General features: G+C 32.9%; 2 protein-coding genes across 15 annotated transcripts in view; both read left to right on the top strand.

Annotated features, from left to right (window-relative positions):
* The window catches only part of LOC145257798 (protocadherin Fat 1-like), a 954,816-nt gene that overhangs the window by 433,443 nt on the left and 499,992 nt on the right, over nt 1-21,381 (top strand). The gene's annotated exons all lie outside the window — the stretch shown is intronic.
* On the top strand, nt 8,992-19,812 carry LOC145257781 (uncharacterized). Its single transcript, XM_080115685.1, has 2 exons — nt 8,992-9,958; nt 11,517-19,812. The coding sequence occupies exon 2, from the start codon at nt 12,107-12,109 to the stop codon at nt 18,800-18,802; it is 6,696 nt and encodes a 2,231-aa protein (XP_079971811.1). The 5' UTR covers nt 8,992-9,958; nt 11,517-12,106; the 3' UTR covers nt 18,803-19,812.

Raw genomic sequence — 21,381 nt, 5'->3', positions numbered from 1 at the left:
AACCAGTATTCATACCCGCTACATTAAAATGTCCCAAACTCTCCAAAATAGAAAAAGCAAGAAATATTCAACTTTGCTAAAGCTTCAAATCCTCTCTTTTTTTCTTCTTGTTATAAATCAATGAATTCGAACTTGTTCCGTTCATAGCTTTAAGTAAGAGACTGCGACAAGGGTAATCGAAAAAGTACGTCACGTCGTGACAATATTACGATACTTAAAGGTCGTAAGTTCGATTCTTGGTCGCAGCCAGCATTCCACATTTTCTTATCCTTTTTTTATGATTATTATTTCTTATAATAACTTGAGCAATTTTCAAATTATCTGAAAGAACTTTAGTTTTTTTTTTCGTCTTGTATCATTGAAAATTATTTAAAATATAGTCATATTGTTTATATATTTATATAAGATTTTTTTAATGTGTTTAGTTTCTTTTTATTTATTTTTTATTTCACTGCAATAAACATTCTATTACGTATGTAAACAAATAATTGAAATTCGTTGATAAATATTAATGGTGTGTATATATATATATATATATATATATATATATATATATATATATATATATATATATATATATATATATATAAATGTTCCTATTTACTTGTCTCCCCACGAGGGTAGAGTTAAACGCAAGGTTGGTTTTTAATATGGAGAAAATCCAGCTCCCCAAAAGGGCCGCTCTGGATAAGAACAAAAAAAAAAAATTGTCTCAATCATAGAGGATGTCTCCTCTATTGATTGAGTACAGGAACGATGAAGTGTAGTATCAGAACAGATACCACACTGTGATCTTGGCCCTAAAAACTAATACTAAACAATATTTATGCGAAGACCAGTAGCGCTCAAGATTATTGGGAGCACACACGCACACACAAAACAAAAAGACTGAGCATTAGTTAAAAAACAAAAAGGTACTAATGAGAAAAAAAAAAGATAATTTCAGCACTTGTAGAGTCAGTCCTGAATATCGACGCAAGATCCCTACTTGGTCCTGGAAATGGTTGAAGCAGTTTACGATTTGAATATTTTTTCTATTTTTTTTTTCTTTTTGAAAACTTAACGTAACCCAATCCATTACACGTTCAGCGCAGCGTCGTCTATCTTTTCACATTATTTTATATTTTTGTTTATTTATTTATTTTTGCCGTTTTAAATCGTAAACTGCTCCGGTCATTTCTAGGACTAACTTTGGATCGGGTACAACTCCGTCAGTACTGAAAAATTTGGATGCCGATTCCTTATAAATACCAAGAACAATGTTGCGATTTTTTCGTTCTTTTTTTTGTTCTTATTTTTTTCGTTCTTTTTTTGTTCTTTTTTTTCCTTCTTTTTTTTGTTCTTGTTATTTTCGTTCTTTTTTTTTCGTTTCTTTTTCCTTCTTATTTTTCGTTCTTGTTTTTTTTCTCTTTTTTTTATTATTATTTATTGGTAAAACCAGTATTTAACATTACACGGATAAATGAATATAGCATAATGTCCGACTGGCTATATAGTTTTTAACCACAATATTGTTTAATATGTAATTTTTAGTAAGACGAACGGTGAAATAAAACAGAGTATGTATATTTTGTTAAAAATAATATTCTATCCTATTAAACCTAAACAGTATTTTAAACATTTAAAAAAAAGCATCATATGTCCTGTGTTTAAGTTATATATAATCACTCACTTCTGGACCTGATAGCAATGTTAAGGACATTAAACCTGAGTAGTTTCTTAATTTTTTGGCGATTAATCGAGGATTTGGGGGAAGGATTTTTTTTTCTTTTGTTCAAAATATACATTAAAACCTATTATAAATAAAATACTTTGCTACTTTTGGGGTCACATAAAGGGTTAGCGGTAGCGTAAACTTGATTTTAAAGTCCAGTTATACTTGCGTCGCTCGAACGTTTTCCATCTTCTAAAAACTATTTTTCGTATTACCAACCGGACTTAGGGATAGTGATAAGAATGAAAAACAGCATGTGTTTTCATGACTTTTAAGATAAAATTGAATTTTATTCTTGTTTGAACAGATTTTTCGAAAATATGATTTTAGCCATGAACCCCACCCTAAAAATAAACAAGCTTGTTTTGCTTAGTTTTCACTGTTTTTTTTATGTGTGCGTGTGTGTGGGGGGGGGGGGGTGTAAAATAATCTTTTAGCAATAATACCCACTTTTTTTAATACTAATAGAAATGAAAAGTAATTTATCGCATGTTGATATTTACCGCATAAAATTTTTCTTCAAATGTTTTACCACAAATGCACACAGATGGAAAATTTATCTCCATTTAATTAATTTATTTACTTTTTTCCATGTGTCTAATCCGGAGGTGGATGATCATTCTATTTTTTTATTTATTTATATATGAAACTGATCTCTCTCTCTCACTCACTCACACACACACACACACACACACACACACACACACACACACACACACACACACACACATACACGTATATATAATTATCCAGGCGATGTTTCGCTGTATCAAAGCTCTTCAAGCCTAAGGCAGAATCAGCAGCCACCTAGTCAATTGTCGGTAGCTATATCTAGAAATTGTCGGTAGCTATATCTAGAAAGATATATAATTTTTATATTTTTACCGGCAAATGTAGAATTTCATCTTTTTGGTTCATATCAATTAGCATTGAGTGCAGAGTAACACGTTCAACAAATACGTTTTTTTTTTGAACGAATGCCCAGTGCTTTGTAACCGTCACGCATTTTAACCGCAAAAGTGGAAGACTCACCGTGATAAGTGTGTGTGTGTGTGTGTGTGTGTGTGTGCGTGTGTGTGCTATATCGCGTCATCACGAGGGCTGATTGTATGTGGGATATTTGAAAGATTTCTTCTCCTCTGGCCGACGAGGACAGAACAGATTCTATACATTGATCCTGGCCAGAAGTAAATGTGGGATTTCATATATCTAACACCTCGTCTCGCATCACCGGAAAAAAAAAATGCCAGTTGGACCATCTTTTTATGTACTCCAAATCGCGTGACATAAAGTCACATTTTAAATGTGAGAGGAAAATCCTGCATGCCTAGAAGGGAAAATTCGGCGTATGACAAAAATATAAACGACTTCAGTCAGAAAGATTTTCCTTTTTCTGGCCGCGAACAAAACAGATACTACACGTTGAACTTGACCCGTCTATCTGTCTTGAAAATTGTGACAAATTATGCACTAGAAAATTTTTTTCGTGCATATTTACAAGCGAGCATGATGCCCCGCCCCCCAATCACCCGGCGTATTAGTTGCTAGATCTAATGAGAATTAAATCCCGTGTAAACGACGCGAAATAAAGCGGATTTTCCCGGAACTGAAGTCGTATATTCTTTATTGTAACATGTGCTAGCAGGGAAAACCGACATTGCCCGGGTTTGAATGATGATAATCGAATGTTTCACCCTTCCATATTTTTAGGTCCTGGATATGACCTTAAACTATATCCGATGGTGAGGCCCCAGCTTACGGGCTTTTGGGGAGTGTACCCCCCCTTTAATTGCCATTGCTCCCAGGTCCACTTTGACCCGGAGTGGTAGTACCTGTTAGGGTTAAATAGAAACCGAGTTGAAAAAAATATATATTGTATTAACAAACTTTTCTACAAAATAACTGGATTTTACATTAAATAACCTGAAAAGGGTTGATATGCCGTAAAACAAAACCAATGAACCAATCCATATTTTTAATGTCATCAAAATCGGTGAAATCGCCATTTTCAATCAAATCGATTGATTTTCTGCTCTAGTCGAGGACCCATCACAGTACACCGGGAGGAAGCTTCAGATGCCTCCACGCAGTGACTCATTCCACGATACATTGCAGTCTACACTGCACTGTAGAGAACCTACTGTGGATGTTATAAAGTTATTTTTATATATAATGGCTTGAATTAAAGTTTAAAATGAAAAAAAAGTCAAGTGTCATGTTTCAGTTGTGCTCTAAACAGAAACATTAATTTCGAACGCGCTCCTGTCATATCAAAGAACCTATTGTTGATTTTATATGCCTGGCCTTACTACTTGTGTGGTAATAAAACTTCTCAAATGTACTTGTGATGTTAGGCTGTATACGCAGTGTTACCTTTGGTCAAAATCACCTGTTCCTTTCTTTATTTCGATTATCAATACTTATCGAGGACATTCTGATACAAGATCTATTTAAGAACACTGCCAGACACGTAAAGTACCTTCGTGTGAAATTTCATAAAAATCCGCCCAGCCATTTTCGAGTCCACAGGGAACGGACACACACACACACACACACACACACACACACACACACACACACACAGAGTTCCTTTCGCAATTGAGATTGTTGTTTTTTTTATTTAAAGCCTTTTACTCGCATTTTGCTATTTCTTCCACTTGTTAAAGGGGTCGAATGTGTATAATACACGGGTGCGTATTCGAGGCAGTAATATTTTACGTCTATTTCTACTGATCTGAGTCGAAAGTGTGACCTTTATTGTATATGCTTTGAGTACGACATTTACAAATAAATATTTAAAAAGAAATTATCCTTTAACGTAGTTTGTATGGCGAATTTGAATGCTGTTCTTTCATTTTGTGTGTGTGTGTGTGTGTGTGTGTGTGTGTGTGTGTGTGTGTGTGTGTGTGTGTGTGTGAGTGAGTGTGAGAGTGTTAAGGCTGATTGGTGATGTATGCTGCATAGGAACGATGTCGTTTTTGTGATTATTTTTAAGATATTTCCAGCAATTTCCGCTATTTGTCAAAAAATGATACGAAATGAATCAAATTGAAGCTGTTCAGAAAATCGGAAATTTCAATTTCGTGCAGCTGATATATTCATATATATAATCTACTATTATTTAGAAGGAACTTTGTGTGAGTTCGTTCCCTATGGACTCCTAAACGACTTGAATTTTTTTTTTAATTTCACACAAATGTACTTTATGTGTCTGGCAGTGTTCTTAGATAGATTTTGTGTCGGGATGTCTTCAATAAGTATCAATAATAATAAAAAAAAAATTCGATGAACAGGTGATTTTGACTAAAGTTTACACCTTATACAACCTGAAATCACAAGTATAATTGAGAAGTGTTATTACCACACAAACAGAAAGGCCCAACATATAAAATTAACAGTAAGTTTTTTGATATGACAGGGGCTCGTTTGAAATGAATGTTTATGTTTGGAGCACAATTGAACAAGTATGATACATGACTGTTGCATTTTAAACTTTAATGCATGGTATTATATAGAAATGATTTGCTAAAATTAGCAGTAGGTACTCTACAGTGCCATGCCACTCCAAAAGCCGAATTCAGTTTTAACTTGTAAATAAAATAAGAATTCCATTTTCCTCTTATGATAGCTAAGAATTCATCAGTCTAACATTCACAGTAAACATGAATTGGAACAAATACATGGTATACAATGCTAAGGCGTAAAGCTGAACTCCCTATACTGCCCTAGAAAACCACTTGCACCTGCACGTATACTATATTTCTTCACAAACCCTAACTATTTTCCATGCATGGATTATTATTGTCAATCTCTCTCTCTCTCTCTCTCTCTCTCTCTCTCTCTCTCTCTTTCTCTCTCTCTCTCTCTCTCGTAGACAGAGCCCAGATCCATTCGTGGTTAAGCAGATGGATCGATTGCAAGTTGGATGATGAAGAATATTATAAAAGGATTTAAAATGATGAATGGGATTAACAACTATTGATTACTTCTGTAAGCGGATTATGACAAGTATTTGTTGTCATTAGATTTGAAGACGACCACATAGACAGCATAAAAGAAATCCCTCGGTTATGTATTCTGCAGACGAGAATTTATTAGAAAGAAACTCTGCTCGTGGAAATTTTGTCTGACGGTTTGCACACAAAAGGAGGGAATATTCTTTTCAGTTGCGGTAATAATATAAGTTCTTGCCGTAAATGTCTTACAAGGAGGAACCAGAGATTGGAGCTCAGTCGATCACTTTTCATGTTGTATTTATTTGCGTCTTGACTAGGAGGTTAAACACAAGGTCAGGTTTGAGTTATATGAAAGTTTTATTTGGTTTGCTTTTGTTTTGTTTTTTTATGGAACGAACTGGATTCGAACCTTGCACACCCAGGTTTTCAGCCCGTAACGTTTACCACTCAGCCACCGTAAAACCCCGGAAGAGTGGAAAAATAACAACGCCTCTTCTGTGAGAAAGGACACGTAGAGAACGGAAGCGATTTTCACCGATTAGATTACCGAGTCAATTCTGTATTCGCTAAAGACAAGAACGAATGCTCTGAGCGGTATTCTGTTTCAAGTTATATCTGATTCTTGTATAACTAGACAAACATAATAATTAACTCATTGAACGATACTACTCACAAATCTCCAAATCAAATGTGTATCAATAATTTTCAGTTCGTAGTAATATAAATTCAAACATGGTCGCCTCCGGCGGTGATCGTTAATTACATAGCTGCTAGGCCTTTTTATAGGCATCGCCTTGGTGGAATTACATTTACATTTCTAAAAACAGTTTCAGCTCTTCGGGACATTTCCGAGTGAACAATTGAGTTAAAGCTGCATTGGCTTTTGAGTCCAAAGGCCCCAGTCTGCCCTCATCGATCGATCAAATAGTGATTCTCTATTTCTCGATTTTCTTCAATGTCTTCGTGACAAATTTGTAGACCTCTGGCGTAAATCTTTCCTCGAAATAAAAGCAAGAATCGGTTTGAAAAGAGCACTGCGATTATTTCCAAATTTGTGCCGGTCTGAGAGTCAATAAAGTTTAGCTCTCAGATTAATATTTATTGTTCGAAGATTTATGAACTCAAGCAATTTTATAGGCCATTTAAAATTTTGGCTTGTATATAAGTGCATGGGTACACACACGCGCGTGCACACACACATATATCTTTATCTTTACAATTATATAAATGCAACTATGTGTCAGTTCGTTCCTTATAGACTCCGAAATGGCCGAACAGATTTTCTTTAAAGTTTACAGAACTTTAGTGTAAAAGTCTAGAGTGATCTTGGTTAAGTTTTGCCTCAGAATACCCTCAATAATTACCGATAATTAATGATCGAAACCGTTATTTTAATTTATCTATCATCGGTAAAGCCATTTTTTTTCATGTCGTCGCTTAGCAACAATGATAGAACAACGAACCCTGAAAATTCTAATGTGGGTAATTTGATAGGCGTTTTTTTTTCTTCTTCTTTTTTTGCATGACGTGATCTGTAGGTTCAAACTCCGCACGTAAATTTCCTTTTTTTTTTTTTTTTTTTTTTTCATTAATTGTAAAGAATTTTATAAGACTTGAAAATTTACGGATTTTTTTGTTGTTTATTTTGTTTTGTTTTGTTTTGCGTGACATGGTCTGTAAGTTCACATCCCGCACGTAAATTTCTTAATGTTTTTTTTTCGGTAACTGGAAAGAAGTTTATATAAAATAATTGTATAAAGAAACTGTTGGGTCTCAAGAGTTTAATGTAGAATAACATATATTTTGGACTAAGTTACTGCATGGATGCATGTGAAGCTTTCTCCCAAGCGATTTCACAGATTTCGATTACAATAAAAATTGTAGGAGTGTGAAATATTCGTTGATTATCATTCAATCTCGGGCAACGTCGGGTCTCCCTTCTAGAATATATATATATATATATATATATATATATATATATATATATATATATATATATATTAATGTCGAGTATTTCTCAAAAAGTGGATTTTCTATTATTGTGACCCATGCGAACGACCAACGTTCCACATTATTATTATCGGACATTTAGACATTATTTAGCCTCAATATCCAATCTCTGGGGACGTGCCGATAGCTAGCTCCGACTATGACACGAAAAAACGTGGTTTTATTTCGAGAAGAATTTTACTATTAGAAAATTTGAAAATCAAATTTTTTTTCAAATTTGATTTTAATAAATAAATATGTTTGTCAAAATCAATTTTGCACGTGTCTGGTCTGTTCAACCGTTAAATCTTAAATTCTTAAATATCGACTACTTCTCACAAAGTGAATGTCCTATTATATATATATTTATAACACCCACGCACTTAAAAATTTCCTATTATATATAATATATATATATATATATATATAAACTCACGCACTTAAAAATTTCCACTTAACCTAAAAGCAATACTATTCCGTAAATGATTGAATCCTTTCGGTTATCAGTAGGAGTGTAATATTTAAAATAATACATTTTGAATAAACAGACAGATTGCCTTTGAAATCACGTTTAAAATACACATATTTCATAAGATTATTGGTCCCACGACAAAAGGAGGGTAAACCTGTAAATACTCTCTTGTCTGTTCGTCTGTCTGCACTTTTCTCAATAACTATGCCTTAGATTTTAAAAAAAATCTTTTTCACGAACATTAAACATGATATGTTTAAAAAACATTAAACATGATATGTTTAAAAAACATTAAACATGATATGTTTAAAAAACATTAAACATATGTGTAAAAAAACATTAAACATGATATGTGTAAAAAAAAACATTAAACATGATATGTGTAAAAAAAACATTAAACATGATATGTGTAAAAAAAAGTAACAGAACAAATTTTCGGGTAAATGGGGCAACTTTTGACACTTTTGTGCTTATTAAAAAAAAATTGAAGCCTTGGATTTTTATAAAACTTTCTGAAAAGTTGTAACTAACTGATTTCTATATGAGTTTGTTTGTCTATACTTCCCGATAACTCTTCGGTGTGCCCCAGGGGCTTTTTACGGCTAATAAAACACTCCATTTTTGGGACTATTCTACCATATTTGTCCAAAATCTTCTGTGTATGTCGAGTTAGCAGTTTTGCATGGTGCAGAACTCAAATTTAAATATGTTAAGGCCTTAAACTGAACCGTTTGTTCATTTTCACCATTGGCATTTTGTTGAACTTTTTAAGATTTTAAATATTTATAAATTTTCTCATTATAAAAAATGTTACTTAGAGACTACTATTGAGTAATCCAACGTAGGGTACCGGTGGAAAAAATAAAAAATTAATTTACTTGAGACATACTTATTGAACATTTTCTGAAATAGTACAATAATTACCTTGACATTCTTCTGTTTAGTTTAAGATATCATTTTCAGATATTTTGATACTAATACCGTTATTAAAAAAATAAAAATTGCCGGATTTTAGTTTCATAAGAGTTTTCCACTAAACCACTATTCGTACTACCATAATAACAGCGACACAGAGAGAGAGGGAGAGAGACAGAGAGACAGACAGACAGACAGAGAGGGGGGGCTACTGTTCAGTATTTGTGTAAAATATTACATAACTGATTTTTCCCCTATTTTTGATTATCCGTTACATTAATACCATTGCTAAATTAATTTAGTTTAAATCCCGCATTTCCATCCATGCTCACCACCGCCCACCGAAAATTACCGACTATTACCGAATGAGCAGACGTTAAATTGTAACAAACACACATCCGTAAAGTTGTTTATTTATGTCTGCGGTGCAGAGCTCCTTACATGAAACATTTTCTTGCATTATATTTAAAACAGGTAAGCGTACTATTTTTTTTTTTTGTTTGTTTACAAATGCTGTGTCAATAAAATTCTTACTTTCTTTTATACCACTATAACATAAACAAACCACTATTCGTACTACCATAATAACAGCGACACAGAGAGAGAGGGAGAGAGACAGAGAGACAGACAGACAGACAGAGAGGGGGGGGCTACTGTTCAGTATTTGTGTAAAATATTACATAACTGATTTTTCCCCTATTTTTGATTATCCGTTACATTAATACCATTGCTAAATTAATTTAGTTTAAATCCCGCATTTCCATCCATGCTCACCACCGCCCACCGAAAATTACCGACTATTACCGAATGAGCAGACGTTAAATTGTAACAAACACACATCCGTAAAGTTGTTTATTTATGTCTGCGGTGCAGCCTTACATGAAACATTTTCTTGCATTATATTTAAAACAGGTAAGCGTACTATTTTTTTTTTTTTTGTTTGTTTACAAATGCTGTGTCAATAAAATTCATACTTTCTTTTATATTTATGCGTTATTGGTAAAACTTTGTTTATACAAATTCCTGGGACTTACGTAGGACCCCCCCCCCCTGGAGTAAATGTGGCATTGCGGTGATTTTGCGGCCTGTCAAGAATATTATGAATATATTATTATCATTTTTAATTTTTTAACTGGCTGTAACATTTTCTTGCATTATTTACAACTTTTTTGTTGTTTGTTTACAAATGCTGTGTCAATAAAATTCTTACTTTCTTTTATAGTTATGCGTAATTGGTTAAACTTCGTTTATACAAATTCCTGAGACTTACGTAGGACCCCCCCTCCCCGGAGTAAATGTGGTATTGCGGTGATTTTGTGGCCTGTCAAGAATATATTATGAATATATTATTATCATTTTTAATTTTGTAACTGGCTGTAACATTTTCTTGCATTATTTACAACTTTTTGTAAATAATGCAAGAATATGTTACAGCCAGTTTTTGTCTTTCGATATTTCTTATCGTTTCTTCGCAAGTTTGCCGGCGACGACGTAATGTCCTAACCTCATTATTAAGAAAATAATAGTGTGTTACAATTAGTGCATCTGTTCTTCAGATGCTGCACTTCCATTTCATGTTCTCTTTCGGTGGAGGAGAAATCTGTCACGACTGAGACAATTTTTATTTTTGTACCTTTTCTCCGCGTTAAAAAACGACCCTGGTGTCTAACTCTGTCCCGTGGGGAGGCATAGTAAATAGGTACAATAAGTGCATGATCACCAACATTTTTACTATAAGGGTGTAACAAATACTCGTGTAACAACGGTAACATAAATGCAGAAGCACATTTTTACCTAAGTACAAAATTAACAAGAAGTAATATTACGACAATAATCATTATATAGATTTACATAGTAAAAAAAAATGTTTTCTAAACTTCCCATTTCGCCCCCAAGGGCACAGAAGTTGTCGAAAATGCCCCAACAGTTTAAATCTCATATTTTTATTCTTGCTCAACAACGCCCACCAAAAAATCACCGATTAATAACGCATTAGCAGACGATAAATAAATTGGAAGACTCTAAGAAACGAAATAAACAGTCAAGTTTTTAAAACGATTTAGCAAATAAAGCCATCTTTGTCATTTTCTTTGATGATAGGCTGAGTTAGATTAAAATGACAAATTTATAGGGTATTATATTATTCTGGGGGTCATTTCTTTTATTTATCTTTATTCTCCTTTCACACATGTATGTATATATTACTACTGCACACCCTTACTATACATTCGCCCCCCCCTCATTTTCTACAATCTATTTATCACTCTCCCCATTCCCCTACCTCAACGTCACTATTCCTCCAACTTTTTCACTTCGTCATGTTCCCACCCCCCTTTCACTGCCCCTATTTTCCACCTCCCTGACCGATTCTTCTTCTTCTCAATAGTACTCTCAATACTTCTCAGTTCTCTCTACTATTCATTGTTGACCTTTATTTAATTATTTTATTTTTTTTATATTGCTCATTCAGATCATCCGAGACTTGAGACTACAAAGTGACAATTAGAGACTCAGACTGTTAATTAGAGAGAAAGAGAGTGACGCAGGAGGGAATATAAAAGATTGTAATGGAAAAGGAAGGATCGAGTCAAAGTAAAAGAAAGCCTGAGTGATAGATTGTTCAGGAACAAACAGAGAGAGATATGAGCAAGGAGAAAGCAAGTGAAAGAGAGGAAGAATATCGCCAAGAACAGACTTTCTGAGAGTGAGGGCACTCAGAACAGGAAAAGACAACTCAAGCTTGTCAAGACACTGCATAAGGCTTGTCACTCCTACCACTTGTTTGACCATTTTTATACATTTTCTGACTCGTTTCTTGTTCAATTTGCACATAATTGACATATTTTTGCCAACTATATTGCATTGCAAAGTCATTAAAATTGTATTTATGTTCATAATTATAAAAATGTAATATGTGATTATATTTTTTCTATTTTCACTGTGAACAAGATAAAATTTAATTAAAATATATCTTTTATGAAATAGAAATTATATTTCACAATTAAAAATTGCATAATTCATTTCGAATGTAAGCCTCGTTATCACAATAAATGCTACATTATGCATAAAAACAGATCTATTATTCTGATGCTTCTGATCATTGGTGGAGTCGAAATTAACCCAGGACCTATTGATAAGCAAAATGAAATGGAGTACACCAATGCAAATGATGGCAATAAAAAAGTATATGATAAAATTGCTGAAAAAGCTAGAAAAGCTGAATATTATAGAAAAAATAAAGATAAAATAAAACAAAGAGTTCAGAATTATAAAAAAAAACTCAAGGCGGTAAATAATGATACTTATAAAAAAAAGCAAAAAGAGTCAAATAAAAAATATTTCAATAAAAATAGAGAAAAAATGCATGCGAAAATGGCCCAATATTATAAAAAAAATAGAGAAAAAATTTGTGCAAAAGCATATTATAGCAAATATAAAAATAAACATAGAAAAACAGCATCTAAATTTACTTGCAAATTCGAAATGTCAAGCAAAGATGCTAATTTACATCGACACATTCTGATTAGAAATATGAGACAAATTAAAAAACGACGAAGATGTTATAATGAATTAATGCAAAAAATGATTATAATGCGGAAAATGATTATGTCATACAAAAATATTGTCAAAGAGAATATAACAGACCTACAGGAACGCAGATTGGCTAATAAAAGTGCATTCAGCACTGTCAACAAGAAATATATTGAAGGAGTTGGCATGAGAAACTTCATGATCAACCAATTGAAGAAGTACTTCAGATGCATCCACTCTTATGTAGAAAAAGCCAACAATGACGGTCTGCAGACTTATTGGGGCAATAATTTGTTCCACTGCTTCACCAATGAGCACTTTCTTTGCGATAAAAGCAAATATGAATATGTGCCATTGGCTCAGTTGTCAAGACACAATTTTAAATTTATGCATTGCCAAGAATGTGATTGCAGTGAATTAAACACATTTGAAGTCCCCATAAATGAAAACAATGAAAATCAAATTAATAACAGTGACTACAGAATATCAATGACTCGTCTGTGTAGAATCGAAGATGGCTGTCCAGACTCAGCTCAGAAATTGGAATATGCTAAAAGATTGCATAACAATTTGTCTGATTTGAGTCCGAATTTGACAATTGCTCAAATGAGGAAGAAATTGGATAGTTTCCAAAGTTGCAAAGGTATGCATTCTGATAGAATTTATTGCTGTGGCCAAAGTGATTGCACGGACAAGCTGGCCCTGCTGAAACTCTTGTCACCACACTCGCAACACCTGAGAACAGTGATCAGAAAAGTATATCGATTATTGTCGATTGGAACATGGCTTAACAAATATGACATCGCAATACTTGAAGGTGACTGGTCATTATATACTGAGTTAATTTACCAGGTTAGCAGAGATGCTACTATTTCTGACCTTTACAATGAATCCTTTTCAAATGAAAATGAATTTCACACTGAGGTTTATGTAACAACAAAATATGCCAATTTGTTTAAAAAATTTCAAAAGGCAATTTATGATTTTAAAATAAATCATTGTGACATTTGCAAAATGCGCAAAAAAGATTCAGAATTGCATGAATGGGACAACTGGGATAAAATAAAATCTCAAACAATACTTAACATTATTAAAGCAAATTACACATTACCATGTATTGTATGCAAAAAATGTCAATCGGATATGATAACATACAAAAAAGTACCAAATTTGGCATCGATTAATGGTCTTCAAGTTGATCACATCCCACCTGAAATCTCCATTTTGAATATGTATGAAAGTCTTCTTATTCAAAGAGCCAAATGCTTTATGAATATAATTAAATTGGTGCCATACAAGTTTAAAGGACTGCAAAGCCAGTTGATCCCAGCTATCAGAGGAATAGCTAGTCATTTGCCAATGCCAATGGAAACAACTATCAACCATGCTATGAATACATTGCCAAACAATGATCATAAATTACTTGAAATTATAGTTGATACATTGCCAAACAAAAAAAATATTATTTGGCGCTCATTGGTTAATATGGATAAAGTTCTCAAAGCTTTGGATTGGTTGAAAAACAACAATATCTTGTACAATGACATTAAAATTGATCGAAATGCCAACTTGGATGAAATTGTCACATGCACTGGGCGAAATGATAGTCTGAAAATGGATCATTTTCTGACTCAGACTGGGGCTCAGATTTCATATGAGCATCACACGCTCATTGAAATGCAACCAATGTTGCCACCTGAAAAGGATTTGACGATTTTCAGGCAAAAAAGAGTTGAAGGAGTATTACTAACTGACAATGACCCATTATTGGAATTGTTTTGTTTTCCTGATTTGTTCACAAGAGGTAGATTTGGAATGTTTTCAAATGAACGTCCATATGGCAAAGTAAAACCATACATGTACATCAGAAATCGATTGAACCATTGTGATCCTAGATTCAGAAGAAATATTCAATATTTGATGTTTTCTGCCGATAAAGCTGATAAACGAGCCATTGATGCTGGTATTTATGCTATAATGAAAACAGCAAAAATGCCAAAAATAACAGTTGCTGAACTGAAAAAAAGATTGACAAATAATGATAAGCAACTGGAAGGCAATTTGTCGATGATGATGGCAAATATGCGAGGATCTAAGGAATTTTGGGCTCGAAAATACACGGATTTGCAAGCTTTTGATGAGTGTTATGGAGTACCCACTTTCTTTTTGACACTGTCTTGCAATGAATATATCCTCAAAGATTTGCACGAATTTCTTGAAAAGTTGAATAATACAACTAAAAAATTTGGACAAATAAATAATGATGATATTGTGGCAGTCAGTGAACATTTTTATCATAGATTCACATCATTTTTGAAGATTGTCATACTTGACAAAAACGGCCCTCTGACTGAAGTTGCCCATTATTTTTGGCGATTAGAGTATCAAAACAGAGGCACTCCTCATGTACACATGAAAGTGTACTGCAAAGATGCTCCTATTTTTGATGAGACTGACAAAGATTCACACAAAATAGTCCAAACTTTCATTGAATCTATTATTACTTGTCAACTTCCCAACCATTTTAAATCACCTAAATTAGCCTATTTGGTGAATAAAGTGCAAAGACACACTTGTGGTGGATCATGTTACCGTAAAAAATTTGTCAGAAATAAATTTTACACAATTTGTCGCTATGGATTTCCTAAATCTGCTGGAAATTTCAAATTTAACACAATTGAAGAAAGTGTTAGGTCACATAAATGTGGCAAAAAAATTAAAAAATTGTATAATTTGAATAGAAGCTCACAAGAGCAGTACATTAATGCTTACAACCCAGCTATTTTGATGATGTGGGAGTCTAATATTGACTTGCAGTACATTTCTGACAATTCAATGATTCTGAACCATTACATCACCAGCTATCAGACTAAATATGAAACATCTGAGACTGAAGGTGTGTGGTCATTGGACCAATCAAAATCATTTTATGGTAAATGCAAAAGCGCTGGTCTTTATACATTGTCCAAAAGAGATTCAGGAGCTTATGAAGTTGCTGATAAGCTGTTGGGACATCACTTGTTTGGAGCTTCTGCAACTGTAATGTGGGTCGGTGCTGATATACCTGAATATAGAACCCGCAGATTTTTGCCACAAGAAGAATTGGATCAAATGCAGCCTGATTCTACAGATTTGTATTATGGCAATATGGTTGAAACATGGTACCCGAATAGACCTGATTCTATGGAAAATAAAAGTTTGTACTATGTTGCGAGAAACTATGAAAGAACAATGAATGCTTCCACAAATGATGATGAGAAAGTTTCATTGAAGCTGCGAAATAATCATGGCTTTTTAAAAAAAGTGAAAGAAAAAGCTATAAAGACGCCAAATGTGAGATTGACTTCTGAAACAAAAGAACGATATTATCACAATTTGTTGATGCTGTTCAAACCTTGGCGCCAAGAAGAAATTGATTTACTTGATGGCTGTAAATCATATGAGCAATCATTTTATCAAAATGCTCCATATTTGTCTGAAATGACAAATTATGAAAGTATTAAGAAAAAAATTAAAGATGCTATTGAAATAAGCAAAAAAATAGAGCAAAAATCTAAAAATTATGCAAATGAAAATAACGCTGATGATGATCAAATTGATTGCGATCCTAATATGGCTAAAGAGGCAGATAAAAATGAAGCTGATTTAAATATGCCTCAAATCAGACATGTCACTGAAGCTCAAGTTTTAGAAAATGAGCAAAAATTGAATTTCATTCAAAAAGAAATTTATAATGAAATTATTTCCAAACTTGAGCAACAAAATCTTCATTGGAATGAGGAAAACCCTATTCACAGGTGCAATTGTGACGATTGTCCACAAATTCTCAAATTTATTAGTGGTTTTGGGGGTGTGGGCAAATCTTTTCTGATCAATGCACTGGCAGATAAAATTACTCTCACATATCCTGCCATCAATGGACCCAGTGTAGTTATTTGTGCTCCTACTGGTGTCAGTGCTTACATTTTGAAAGGATCTACATGCCATAGAGTCTTTCAACTAAATGTGCAGCATGGTTCTACACCTAAATATGAACCATTATCAAAGGATAAAATAAAAAGTTTGAGAACCATGCTTGGATATGTGAGATTATTCATTATTGATGAAATAAGCATGGTTAGTCACTTGCAATTAGCATTTATTCACCAACGTTTGCAAGATGTTTTTGGTGATATTAGGAAACAAGTGTATCCATTTGCAAACATGTCAATTGTTGCATTTGGTGATTTATTCCAGCTTCCACCTGTTAATGAAAAACCTGTATTTTCCAAAATATCTATTCAAGATGCTAGAAAATCAAATTTGGGAATTGCTGGTATAAATTTGTGGTCATATTTCGATTATGATGAATTGACCATAAATATGCGACAAAAAGATGACAATGAAAACTTTGTTAATATTCTTAACAGAATTAGACTTGGGTCACCAACTGATCAGGATATTGAGATCTTGAAAAGGCATCGAATCAATCCTAAACAAAAAGCAAATATTGATCAAGTTACTGATCTTTTGCAAAATTTGCAAAAGAAAATGCATATTATTTGCATTGTACCCACAAATGAATCTGCTGAGGAAGTGAATTATAAAATGTTGAAAAAAAATAATATTCATATCATTGAAATTTCAGCAACTGATTCCAACTTAAGACAAAAAACCGTAACAAAAAAAAAATCAAAACAGACACCAAAAACTTCTAAACTTAAAAAGATTTCTGACACAGCTGGACTTGAAACTGTGCTTAAAATTGGAATTGGTGCTAGATGCATGTTGCGTCGGAATATTGATATCGAAAAAGGACTTTGCAATGGTACAATGGGTACAGTCACTGAAATACAAATGAAAGATGGCAAAGTTGTTGCTGTGACTGTAAAATTTGATCATATGGATCATGCAGTCAATGTTGAATTTGTGCAAGCTGACTATGAACTTTCTCGTGGCCTCTTTGTGACTAGATCTCAAATACCTTTGTCACTCAGCTATGCTTTAACTGTCCACAAAACCCAAGGTATTTCAGTCGATGGTATCATTGTTGACTTGGGATCTGATGTCTTTTCAGATGGAATGGCCTATGTAGCTTTGTCACGTGCTAGAAAGCTGTGCAATGTCTATTTGATCGACCTTGACCCTCATAAATTGACCATGTGTAACAAAAGTGCATGGACTGAATATAATAGATTGAGGGCCAAAAGAGACAGGGTTGATTTGCCACCGCTTCCTCCTTGTTCTGTTAAGCCTCAAAGTTTGTCATTGTACAAACAGACTTATAAACGAAAAAAAACAATCGTTATAGATCATGATTTGAAGCAAAAACATAATAGTCCAAATAGAAAATGGCTGAAAATAGACAATTCAATTTCTCAAAATAATTTGGACCTCAAATTGATCAATGAAAGAAATGCTTGTTTTGCTAACAGTATTGTTCAGACAATTTACCACCTTCCTTTGTTGTCTAACATCATTAAAAGCATTCCAAACATTGATTTGCCAATTCAGCAATTAAAAAGATTGCTTGTCCCTGGCACTCACAGTGTTGCTGATCTTGGAGAATCAATCGGAGGCGTTTTTAATAGTGGCCAACAAGAATGTGCTATTGCATTTTGGGAATCTTTGATAAACAAGTGCCCTGACAGTGCCAAACAATTATTCACTTTTGAAGAAAGTAAAGTGATGAAATGTCTTAGAATACACAAACAAAACTGCCAAAGACTACAAGATAGTGAATGTAATTGCACCTTTAAAGTTGGCTGTGGGTTCCAAACCTTGCAGATTGCTGGAATACCACAGAGATTAGTTATTCAACTTCATCCTACTGATGGTCGACAGCAATTTAAAAGTTTGCTCAAAACTGATGCTTCAGTGCTCAAACATTGTATCAAATGTCAGCAAAATACTGAGCACTTGGAAAATGTCACTAGAACGTTTCCTACTGCAATGAAATATTTGTGTGTTCAAATAAATAGATTTATGTTTGAAAATTATAATCCTCGGCGAATTAATGCTGAAATTATGAATTTCAGTACAAAAAAACAAAATATTTTTGGAACAAATTTCAAAGTAAAAACAGCTATTCTGCACACTTTGAATAGAGTCGATTTTGGGCATTATACTTGCATTGTTAGAAATAATAATAAGTGGCATATTGTCAGTGACACTAACTTTTCTAGTAATGTCAATTTTCCTTCCAAAATGTCCAATATTGTTGGCATTTTTTTTGAAAAAATATAAAGGAAGCAAACATTTGATAAAAACAAGGTCATACATTCAATAGAAATAAATAGTGGTGGTTTTCGCTTTTAAAATTCAACCATCACCTAGGCATGGCATGGGGCTGTAACTGTAACTCTGCAGGCGAACAATAGCACTGTTATGAATCATAACTAAACTGGAGACAAGATTTCTGCTTCAAGAGATAAATGTACTATAAAATTTTAACAGGAAAATTATTTTACTGAAAACTATTGATCAATATTACACTCTAAAAAGGAAGATACTAGAGTTAAAAAAACAACAATTTTATTTACACTCAAGCAATTCAAAATTTATCTCAAAACTGACTCTTCAATTCGCAAATATTGTCAACAAAATACTGAGCATTTTGAAAAAGCCACTAGAATGTTTTCTACTGCAATGGAATATGTGTGTGTTCAAACAAATAGATTTTTATTTTAAAATTACGATCCTCAATGAATTAATTCCGAAATTATATATTTCAATAAATTTTTTTTGCAGAAATTTCATTGTAAAACCAGATATTCTTCACTTTTATGAAAGCCGATTTGGGCATTTTACTTGCATTATTTAGAATAATAACAAGTGAAATATTATCAGTGACACCAATATTTCATATAATTTTAATTTTCATTCCAAAATGTCGTCCATCAATATTGGCATTTCTTTGGAAAAATATAAAAGAAACAAATAATTGAGAAAAATCAGACCATATATCCAATCGAAATAGCAAAAACTTGAGTGCTAACCTCCCAATCAGCGTGGTATGGGGCTATAACTGTATCCCTGCAGGCGAACGATAGCACTTTTATGAATCACTTAAATTCAGAATTTTAAAAAAATTTCTGTAAATTTTTTTTATGTAATACTTTTCCTGTGATCATTAGCATGTTCTATTAATTAATAAATATAATTCTATTATTTTTATTGTTGCTTATGTTGTTGATGAATAGAATTTTAAAAAGTTAGGTATTTTCTTGAAAAAGGATTTCGGCCTCAACAGAAAGATGTTCAACAAAATGTTTAACCATAAAATTTACCAAAAACTATTAATATTAAACTATAAAAAGAAAGATACTAGAATTTAAGCAAAAAATATTTTATTTCAACTCAATCAGATGTGCCTTATGCACTAATAAAAAATTTGTGCCGGTCTGAGAGTCAATAAAGTTTAGCTCTCAGATTAATATTTATTGTTCGAAGATTTATGAACTCAAGCAATTTTATAGGCCATTTAAAATTTTGGCTTGTATATAAGTGCATGGGTACACACACGCGCGTGCACACACACATATATCTTTATCTTTACAATTATATAAATGCAACTATGTGTCAGTTCGTTCCTTATAGACTCCGAAATGGCCGAACAGATTTTCTTTAAAGTTTACAGAACTTTAGTGTAAAAGTCTAGAGTGATCTTGGTTAAGTTTTGCCTCAGAATACCCTCAATAATTACCGATAATTAATGATCGAAACCGTTATTTTAATTTATCTATCATCGGTAAAGCCATTTTTTTTCATGTCGTCGCTTAGCAACAATGATAGAACAACGAACCCTGAAAATTCTAATGTGGGTAATTTGATAGGCGTTTTTTTTTCTTCTTCTTTTTTTGCATGACGTGATCTGTAGGTTCAAACTCCGCACGTAAATTTCCTTTTTTTTTTTTTTTTTTTTTTTTCATTAATTGTAAAGAATTTTATAAGACTTGAAAATTTACGGATTTTTTTGTTGTTTATTTTGTTTTGTTTTGTTTTGCGTGACATGGTCTGTAAGTTCACATCCCGCACGTAAATTTCTTAATGTTTTTTTTTCGGTAACTGGAAAGAAGTTTATATAAAATAATTGTATAAAGAAACTGTTGGGTCTCAAGAGTTTAATGTAGAATAACATATATTTTGGACTAAGTTACTGCATGGATGCATGTGAAGCTTTCTCCCAAGCGATTTCACAGATTTCGATTACAATAAAAATTGTAGGAGTGTGAAATATTCGTTGATTATCATTCAATCTCGGGCAACGTCGGGTCTCCCTTCTAGAATATATATATATATATATATATATATATATATATATATATATATATATATATTAATGTCGAGTATTTCTCAAAAAGTGGATTTTCTATTATTGTGACCCATGCGAACGACCAACGTTCCACATTATTATTATCGGACATTTAGACATTATTTAGCCTCAATATCCAATCTCTGGGGACGTGCCGATAGCTAGCTCCGACTATGACACGAAAAAACGTGGTTTTATTTCGAGAAGAATTTTACTATTAGAAAATTTGAAAATCAAATTTTTTTTCAAATTTGATTTTAATAAATAAATATGTTTGTCAAAATCAATTTTGCACGTGTCTGGTCTGTTCAACCGTTAAATCTTAAATTCTTAAATATCGACTACTTCTCACAAAGTGAATGTCCTATTATATATATATTTATAACACCCACGCACTTAAAAATTTCCTATTATATATAATATATATATATATATATATATATAAACTCACGCACTTAAAAATTTCCACTTAACCTAAAAGCAATACTATTCCGTAAATGATTGAATCCTT

This window comes from Euprymna scolopes, chromosome 3 (assembly GCF_053919585.1).
Source record: "Euprymna scolopes isolate OS-2025 chromosome 3, ASM5391958v1, whole genome shotgun sequence".
Classification (NCBI taxonomy): Eukaryota; Metazoa; Mollusca; class Cephalopoda; order Sepiida; family Sepiolidae; genus Euprymna; species Euprymna scolopes.
The sequence above is the reverse complement of the archived record's forward strand: the minus strand, read 5'-3'. Positions and strand labels throughout refer to the sequence as shown.

Bases quoted from the DNA above. Each gene is read 5' to 3' on its own strand.
- LOC145257781 (XM_080115685.1), top strand. From the start codon at position 12,107: ATGCATAAAAACAGATCTATTATTCTGATGCTTCTGATCATTGGTGGA.